The sequence below is a fragment of the Cryphonectria parasitica genome (genome assembly GCF_011745365.1).
Source record: "Cryphonectria parasitica EP155 unplaced genomic scaffold M406scaffold_7, whole genome shotgun sequence".
NCBI lineage: Eukaryota > Fungi > Ascomycota > Sordariomycetes > Diaporthales > Cryphonectriaceae > Cryphonectria > Cryphonectria parasitica.
This window is the reverse complement of record NW_024468915.1, coordinates 3,007,467-3,017,581: the sequence shown is the minus strand read 5'-3', so window position 1 is coordinate 3,017,581 and position 10,115 is coordinate 3,007,467. Positions and strand designations below refer to the sequence as shown.

Genomic DNA, 10,115 nt, shown 5'->3' with positions numbered 1-10,115 from the left:
GGCACTGAGAGACCTTGAGAGGCCTTGAGAGGCCTGAGGCACTGCGAGGCCTTGAGAGGCCTTGAGAGGCCTGAAGCACTGAGAGATCTTGAGAAGCCTTGAGAGGCCTGAGGCACTGAGGGACCTTGAGAGGCCTTGAGAGGCCTGAGGCACTGAGAGACCTTGAGAGGCCTTGAGAGGCCTGAAGCACTGAGAGATCTTGAGAGGCCTTGAGGAACCTGAGGCACTGAGAGATCTTGAGAGGCCTTGAGAGGCCTGAGGCACTGAGAGACCTTGAGAGGCCTTGAGAAGCCTGAGGCACTGAGAGATCTTGAGAGGCTTTGAGAAACCTGAGGCACTGAGGGATCTTGAGAAGCTTTGAGAAGCCTGAAGCACTGAGAGATCTTAAGAGCCTGAAGCATTGAGAAGGCGTAGGAGCAGCTAGGAAGCAGCGAAAGCCTGGAAGCAACGGAAGCTTGGGAGCAACGGAAGCTTGGGAGCAACGGAAGCCTGGAAGCAACGAAAGCTCGGAAGCCTCAAAGGCCTTGAGGACAAGGCCTGATAAGGGGGGACAATCTGTCAGGGCCGATTGTGCCAGCAAGGCTCAGGGCCAGCTAAGCCAGCTGGATTACGGATGACTAAGCAATATGCGGCTATAAAGCGGCTTTCTAGCCACGTCAGCACTGCTGAGCAGAACTTAGCTCCTTAGGCCTCAATGTTATTCTGGTTGTATGCCCCTGAAAGAGAGAAAGACCTCGCCACATTGCCTTTGCAACCTTTCCACCTGACAGCTAGCATAAGCAAGAAACTCTAAAACAAGAATAGCAGTTAATATAGCAGTACAGCTTAGAGCAGCATTATATATGCTAGTTTTATAAAACTCGATATAGCTAATAAGCAGTATAGCAAGAAAAACAGCATTATTTGCTATAATTGCAACAAATAAGAATACATTGCATATAACTGTCAGGTGGAAAGGTTGCAAAGGCAATGTGGCGAGGTCTTTCTCTCTTTCAGGGGCATACAACCAGAATAACATTGAGGCCTAAGGAGCTAAGTTCTGCTCAGCAGTGCTGACGTGGCTAGAAAGCCGCTTTATAGCCGCATATTGCTTAGTCATCCGTAATCCAGCTGGCTTAGCTGGCCCTGAGCCTTGCTGGCACAATCGGCCCTGACAGATTGTCCCCCCTTATCAGGCCTTGTCCTCAAGGCCTTTGAGGCTTCCGAGCTTTCGTTGCTTCCAGGCTTCCGTTGCTCCCAAGCTTCCGTTGCTCCCAAGCTTCCGTTGCTTCCAGGCTTTCGCTGCTTCCAGGCTTTCGCTGCTTCCTAGCTGCTCCTACGCCTTCTCAATGCTTCAGGCTCTTAAGATCTCTCAGTGCTTCAGGCTTCTCAAAGCTTCTCAAGATCCCTCAGTGCCTCAGGTTTCTCAAAGCCTCTCAAGATCTCTCAGTGCCTCAGGCTTCTCAAGGCCTCTCAAGGTCTCTCAGTGCCTCAGGCCTCTCAAGGCCTCTCAAGATCTCTCAGTGCCTCAGGTTCCTCAAGGCCTCTCAAGATCTCTCAGTGCTTCAGGCTTCTCAAGGCCTCTCAAGGTCTCTCAGTGCCTCAGGCCTCTCAAGGCTTCTCAAGATCTCTCAGTGCCTCAGGTTTCTCAAAGCCTCTCAAGATCTCTCAGTGCCTCAGGCTTCTCAAGGCCTCTCCACCATCTCCCTCCTTCTCTTCTGGCTTCGTCCCCGAAGCCTGTGAAAAAAAAATCTCTTTTTAATCACATTCCAGACGTAAGTCTTCCGAGTGCAATACCCGCGCCATATACGCTGCTCAGTCGCTGCTCCCTCAGCGCTTTATCCAGGCACTCTTCAGAACTTAAAGCTGTTTGATGTAGGTTGCAAGCCTTCCACCAGGGACTTGGTTTGCAGCCAAGGAGCCCAGCATCCAGGACAGCGTCCCTGCAGCTATAACGGATAATTATAGCTTTCCGTCTTGAGAGTTGCTCTCTAGCAACTCTGAAGCCGTTGCCATGCTTCGCTCCACTGCTAGGCGCAGAAGGATAATTGGTTTGCAACCTAATACCCAAGCAACTTCAGTTGCTAAGCGGACACTCCGCTTCAGCTCTGCGCTCTCGCTCAAATAGCGAAGAGTACACTCTCAAAAACAGAAGATACTCAGATCTACTGCTTGCTCACTCTGCTCTCTCGCTCGAATAGCGAAGAACACACTCTCGAAAACAGAAGATACTCAGATCTACTGCTTGCTCACTCTGCTCTCTCGCTCGAATAGCGAAGAACACACTCTCGAAAACAGAAGATACTCAGATCTACTGCTTGCTCACTCTGCTCTCTCGCTCGAATAGCGAAGAACACACTTTGTTCTAGCTTAGCAACTCGAATGCTCTGAATCTCTTCTGAACGCTTCTCGCACGCTGCTTGCACACTGCTTGCTCGCTATTTGCTCTAGCTTAGCAACTCGAATGCTCTGAATCTCTTCTGAACGCTTCTCGCACGCTGCTTGCATACTGCTTGCTCGCTGTTTGCTCTAGCTTAGCGACTCGAATGCTCTGAATCTCTTCTGAACGCTTCTTGCACGCTGCTTGCATACTGCTTGCTCGCTGTTTGCTCTAGCTTAGCGACTCGAATGCTCTGAATCTCTTCTGAACGCTTCTCGCACGCTGCTTGCAAACTGCTTGCTCGACACTGCTTGCTCGCTGTATGCTCTAGCTTAGCAACTCGAATGCTCTGAATCTCTTCTGAACGCTTCTCGCACGCTGCTTGCATACTGCTTGCTCGACACTGCTTGCTCGCTGTATGCTCTAGCTTAGCGACTCGAATGCTCTGAATCTCTTCTGAACGCTTCTCGCACGCTGCTTGCATACTGCTTGCTCGACACTGCTTGCTCGCTGTATGCTCTAGCTTAGCGACTCGAATGCTCTGAATCTCTTCTGAACGCTTCTCGCACGCTGCTTGCATACTGCTTGCTCGCTGTTTGCTCTAGCTTAGCGACTCGAATGCTCTGAATCTCTTCTGAACGCTTCTTGCACGCTGCTTGCATACTGCTTGCTCGCTGTTTGCTCTAGCTTAGCGACTCGAATGCTCTGAATCTCTTCTGAACGCTTCTCGCACGCTGCTTGCATACTGCTTGCTCGACACTGCTTGCTCGCTGTATGCTCTAGCTTAGCAACTCGAATGCTCTGAATCTCTTCTGAACGCTTCTCGCACGCTGCTTGCATACTGCTTGCTCGGCACTGCTTGCTCGCTGTATTCAAGGCTCGAAAGCTCGAAAATCGAAGGCTCGAAGGTCAAAGGCTCGAAGGTTAAAGGCTCGAAGGTCAAAGGCTCGAAGGTTCGAAAAGAATAGTGGTCTGATCGTTTGCTCTGCTCCTGCTCAGTGTTAGCGCTGCTCCTAGGGAAGAAAAAAAAAAGATAGAAAGCCTCGCCGGATTGCCTCCTTTAAAAGGGCCAGGCCTCAAACTGTCAGGTGGAAAGGTTGCAAAGGCAATGTGGCGAGGTCTTTCTCTCTTTCAGGGGCATACAACCAGAATAACATTGAGGCCTAAGGAGCTAAGTTCTGCTCAGCAGTGCTGACGTGGCTAGAAAGCCGCTTTATAGCCGCATATTGCTTAGTCATCCGTAATCCAGCTGGCTTAGCTGGCCCTGAGCCTTGCTGGCACAATCGGCCCTGACAATAACTGCTATTAATCTCGGAAGAATAAATAGCAATTAGTTCAGAAAGAATGCTAGATGAATATTGCTTGATAATAGAAATCCAATTAACTAAGCAAAAATACTTCTTTAGAATAAGTATTGAACTCTATTAATTACAGAAGTCTTAGCTGGATATTCTGCTATGATAATAACTGCTTAATATATCTTTCGAGTAAGGAAGGTTTAGAATGGTTTTCTTAAAAGCCTTGGTGCTGCAAACAAATAGCAATAGCAGAGCGAGAGTATATGCTCAGTATTCTTACGAATAGCAACTCGAACTGCTCTGATATCATGAAACAGAGCATTCAGGCATTGGAAGAAGAGCTTAGCAATAATACTCTTCAACATTCTTTATTACTTATGCTAAGCACTATGATTAGAAATATAAATAAGAAATAGTACTCTTTTAGCTACTAGTACGAATATTTAAGCAATATAGAGAATATTTCTTAAGCAATAGAAGGATTAAGTTAAAGCAAATAACCTAGCAGCCTGCAGAAACTCCTTGCAAACAACATGCTCAATAAGCTTAAAGAAAGATTTCTCTTTAGCATTGGATAAAATAAGGAAATAATATAGATCGAATATCTTGTTTATAGAATAGAGCTGGAAAAGCTCTTTACCTGCATTTCCTTGCAGAACATTAAGATATAAGAAGATAAAAATTCTCGAATTAGCTTATTTCACAATCTATACTACAAACTAGCTTGGATCTCCTATACTTATCATAGCTATAGAATACATTTCTCAAATAAGATGCAATATAAATAGTTTTCTATCAGAGAACTAGAATAAATTCTTCAGGCTATTGAAAAATAGGAACTCTGCTTCAGAAAGATTCTTAATAGACAGTATTATAATGCATATATCGAACTACTAGATAACTGCTCTATACAATGCATAAATAAGAAAATAAAATAATAGCAATGCAAAATAATACTTTATATGATTTATATTAATGATAAGATTTGCAATTAGTATTAATAGAAGAAAGACTAGGAATAATAATAATATGAGCAAAAGCAAGCTAAGAAGCTTGCTTAAGAAGCAGCAAAGCAAGCTTAGAAGAATAAATAATTCTTAATAAACTTAAAAGAACAGAATTGCTTGTAAAAGGATTGCAAATGATCAGACTGAAATAGTTTTTATATAAAGCTTTTAAGATAGATTATGCTTATATCAAGTTTGATATATACATTCAAGAATACAAATATAGTGCACTATTGAATAGTAGCGCTTAGGAAAACTTTATATTCTTATATATCATTAATCAAGCATAACTACAATGAAAATGAAAGAGATACTCATATACTCTTAGCATTATAAAAGAACAATCTATTATATACAACTAAGAAATAATCAATAAGAAAATTAATCATTTATCTATCTTAATCCAAGAATATATAACCAGAGCTTTCTTTAATATTACAGATATAGCATAGCATAAGCTAATTATAGAATTTCTATAGCTTAAAAAGCATAATTCTCGAATCAATTGAATTACTAGCTAGATCTTATAAAAACAAGCTATACTTAGAGAAATAATTATAATTAATAGTACAGAATCAAAGCTAGTGATTGAAGAATACTCAGAAAAAGAAGCTTTATACAACTTTATATGTATCTTCAAATCAGCAGAGCTAGCAGTTCAAGAAGAAGAACCTAGTAATAAGCAAACTTAAATAATGCTAGAGCGCTAATAGATTAGCAAAACAACAGAAGCGAAACTCTTAGCAAGTTGGTCTGCTTTAGAGTAATAAGAAAAAGCTTTAGAATATGAATTGTAGAACTATATGAGAAAAATCTCGAAACTAAGCCCTTAAGCGCTCGGTTTAACTCGGAGCGAATGCTCAAAGCTCTCGAAAATGCTATTAGAAAAGAAGCATGCTTAATAATATCTACTGTTCCTTCAGATAGCAGAAACAGCATAGAGATCAGAACTAACACTTGCGAATATACTACTGAACCAGAACTAGGGCGCTGTCGCCCTCGAAAGAAAAAGGGATAAACAGTTGCTGAAGCAATGAGCAAGAGCTCATGCAACCCAAGCATGCTTATACAGATGAGAACAGCAAACTAAGGCTATACGGATGCAAGAATAGAGTGAAAAATCTGTCTTAGATCTGTTCAAAGAGTTCAAAATTGAAAGGAAGAGAAAGGATACTTCATTATTGCTTATAGCTAAAGAATTTGAAAAGTAGATAGTATTCTTTATATGTATAAGAATCCTTGATCCACTGTACTTCATATTCCATGAACTACTATTCTAGCTATTACAACAGTTCTTTTCTAGCAACTTTCTTCCAAAGTTGCAATAAGTCTAATGGTATGCTAGATCTGATTAGAAGGAGATGAAGTAAAGAAATAAAGAATTCATTACAAACTGCTAAAGGAAATATTGCAAACCAAATCATTCTTCCAATTCAATTCTTATACTTCTTCTTATTATTTGAGCTATTATTCAAATTAATGCAGGAGTATTAGTATTCATCTTCAGTTTATTTGTAATATGAATATAATCTGAATAGATTCTAATGCTAATCTCTTCTCTATTTCTATTTGCTCTCAAATTCTGCTCAAGCAGTAGCAGCAGCAGCAATTTTCTTCTGATTCTGCATTCTTACTCAATAGATTCTTTTGCAGTTCGCTTTATATATATTTATCTTAATAATATAATTAAACTTTATTTAATTTGAAAAATCTATTAAAAGCTTGATAAAGTTAAAACTATAAAGCTTATTTTATAGAAGCATATAAAGCTTCTGAGATCTATTAGAAAAACTGGAAAGTATAATATTACTGCTTCTTAGTTTCTAATATAATAAAGCTTCAGTAGCACATTCAAGCTTAGCTATTTGCTGCATTAACAGATTGATTATTAGTTCTGAACTAATAGGTATTTCTCGAAATGAAAAGGAGTAAGGATTAGTAGGAATTCTGAATAGAAATTAACTTAATTCTGAGCTAATACTATATCCTCTTGATAAATGCAAGATCAAGCTAGCTGGAGCTATACTCTTTCGGAATTATTGTTTTGATGGAACTAGGCTGAATGCTCTACTTGCTCTGAAATCCTTTAAGGCAAAGGCTGATATATTTCTCCTTATTTTATCGAGATTGCTTTCAATAAACAGTTCAGGCAAGTTTGCAATTCTTCTTATGAAGAAGATAATATTCAGCTTATAGATTATATTTAGTACTCTATCAGCTTCTATTTATACAGCTTTATATTCTTGAAGTAAAGCATTTCTTCTTAATAGCTAATTAGGATATTATATATAGTTGCTATATTCCAGCTTATAAGAGAAAGCTTAGCAGTGCAGGCTTGTTATAGCTATCTTCGTATTTTATTCTTCCACATTTTGTGCAGTCTCTCTATAGTTAAGATAAAGAGCTTGCTTTCAGTCTGAACAGCTACTAGATGATTAGTAAAAATCAGTAGATTTTAGGATTTAAAGATGAAATAGTTTAATTGCATAGAGCAGAGCTGCATTTAAATTATTATCTAGCAGCATAGTTGAAACATTCTCAAAATCCTAATCCTAATTAGCTTTAATACTTCTGAGCTGATTATTCAGATAATGCTTGCTTGCATAAGCTAGTAGAATATCGCTGGATTTGTATATAGCGATATAAAATCCTTTTTCAGTCTTTATATTAAGCTAAAACAGAGTATAAGCTAAAGTTGCTATATTAATTAAGAGGAGAACTTATAAGCGCTTCTATCTAATCTTATATCTGAGCAGATTCTGCTTATTAAGAATATTAGAAGAGCTAGATAAATAAGCTATTAATAGAATACAAAAGTATTCTATTAAGAATACATCTTATTAATTATACTGAGTATAATAATAAAAAGCAGCTATAGCATACTGCGGATTAATATCTTGAAAAACTCTTATATCTAAGAATCTAACTAGATTATAAATATTAAGAAGATATCTGGAAGAATTAGTACTGAAGATTATAAGCAAGTATAACTTGTAAGAGAGTAACTCTGAAAAGTACTTCTTAATAAGTTCTGCTGCTAGATAATTTTCTTCATTTCTTAAACTAAAGTAAAGCGAATAACTCTTGATTACTTTAGTTAAGTATAGCACTCTGAGAAAGATAGTTCGAAAGCAGTAAGCTTTAATTATTCAGTTTCTTTAGCTATACTAGATAGGTAAGAATAGAGAATACTTGAATTCGGCTATTGCTGCTGAGTTAAAAGAAAAGAGAAAAGAAAAGAACAGCTTTATTGAAAGATAAGCAGTTGCAAGAGAGGTTTGCAAAGATATAAAGTTAAGAAACTGAGAGAGTATTAACTAAGAAAGAAAGATAGAGAAGAATACAGCTTCAGCTAGAAAATCTATTAAGAAAGATGATATTATATAAGCAGAGCAGTTAATAATTTGCTTTAATATTAGTATATAGATCTGAAGCAGCATTAATAAGAAAGAAAAAAAAGAGTATGTATATATTCGAGAAAGATAATTATAAAGAAGTTGAAGGAGGAAGAAGAATAGCTAGCTGCAAGTATAGATGAAATAGCTAATTTATTTTATTTAGCAATTATTCAAGTAATTCACTGCTTTTCGTTTATTATAAAGCAAACAGCTTTATTCTTAGCTAGATAGAAGCTATTCAGCAACAAACTAAATAGAAAGCATAATAACTCAGTTGAATATATTTGTTACTCATTGCTATTTCATCAATCTTCAGCAAACTATTTAACAATCTCTCCTTCAGTTCATCTTGCCTTTCAATTCATTCTTTATACAACAATTTTTCCTTCTATTAATCTTCTCTTGCTCAGCTCTGCAATACACTTAAGATGTTTCAAATCATTACTAATGCTGTTTTCTCTTTGCAAGTAAATACTGCTTCTTAAGAAATTAATAAGATCTGAATCTGATTTTCTTCTTCAATTTCTTCTCTTCAGAGTAGCAACTATTATTAGCTTAAGAATATTCATATTAACTTTCTTAATATTATAAATTTTAATATTATTAAGAAAGATCTTAGCTTAATATATGCTTCTTGGAATATTTAAAGCAATATTATATTTTGAAACAATTTATTGCTAAGCTTTAGCTTTGCTGCTTATTTTATAAAGCTGAATAATAAGAATTCTATCAAACTGAATTCTATTATAATATATAAAGCTAATTAGAAGCTCTTCAGCGAATATCTTATTTGTATCTTTTCCTAATCTAAGCAAGTAAATTCTCTTCTTATTTAATTCTATAGTTAGTATAATCTAGTTTCTTGCAATTGCTGCTCTTATTAGTATGCTACTGCTTATATGCTTATTCAGAAGCAGCAGATTAATATTAACTAGCTTTTCCTAAAATATATCTTAATAAAGAGCTTCTTTAATAAGAAGTATAATAACTACATTTATTATATAAAATCTAAATATAATTATACTAAAAACTTTTCTTATATTAAAGAGTATAATATATAAGTAAGATTTCTATTCTAATATTCTTAATTAGATTTAAATATATACTAATTATTATTCTTCTTATAATATTAGTACTTGTTTTACTAACTCAGCTCTTAATATATAATTAAGATAGATTCTTAAATTAATTTCAATACTAATATTAAGCGTATTATTAAAGCTTAATATAAGCTTATACAGAATAAAGATATTATATATAATCAGATTAAATAAGTTTCTCTTATACTAAGAAAATAATATTTACAGAATATTATAAGTCTTATAACTAATTATAATTATAATATTTAAGAAGATTATTACTAACTTTATCTGTATAGATTAGCAAGAAGAATACTGCTTCTTCTGCTTCCAAGAAGAGAATATCTAAGTTTGGATAAGCAGCTCTATAATCTGTATCTTGCAGCAAGAATAAAAATAAGAGCAAAGCTATAGTAGAATCTTATATTGAGAAACAAGCTAAATTTATTCAATCTCAAGATTCTTTCTTTATTTTTAATAATAATTCTTTAATAAATAATATAAATAATATAGATCTGAATAGAATAAGAAAAGAGCTATTAAATAATATTTATAAATATTCTAATAATAAGAATAATATATAAAAATAAGAGGTTTTTATAGATTGCAATATTTCTTCAGCACTCTGCATTTTTCATGCATTGCATTCTAATATATTATAATTTTTGAATAATGAAAATAGCTTCAGAGCTAGTTAATATGCTCTATATTGAATGCTTTGAAATTTTTAAGTAGGTTTACAGTATTCTGTAGCAAGTAATAGCAGATAATACTTTATTCCTTCTTTTCCAGCAAAATATATAAGATAGAATAGAAAAAATGAAAAGAAAATATATTTTATAAACAAAAAGGAAATATAAATAGAAAGAAATTAATCTTTTTTATAAGCTAGAAATGCTAATTTAGTTAGAATTAATATAAATATTTTACTTCTATCTGCTTTCTCTTATTCTTGCTTCTCCTTCTCTGCTACT

The 10,115-nt window shown here is 35.8% G+C and overlaps 1 protein-coding gene across 1 annotated transcript; it reads right to left on the bottom strand.

The window, feature by feature from the left end:
- Positions 1-2,827: 2,827 nt before the first annotated feature.
- M406DRAFT_323714 (uncharacterized protein) lies at positions 2,828-3,514 on the bottom strand (the record flags this gene model as incomplete). Its single annotated transcript, XM_040919807.1, has 2 exons — positions 3,020-3,514; positions 2,828-2,951 (listed from the first exon to the last, which is right to left on the bottom strand). Coding segments are annotated over exons 1-2 (248 nt in total), but the record flags the coding sequence as incomplete, so codon positions are not given.
- Between the last annotated feature and the right edge of the window lie 6,601 nt (positions 3,515-10,115).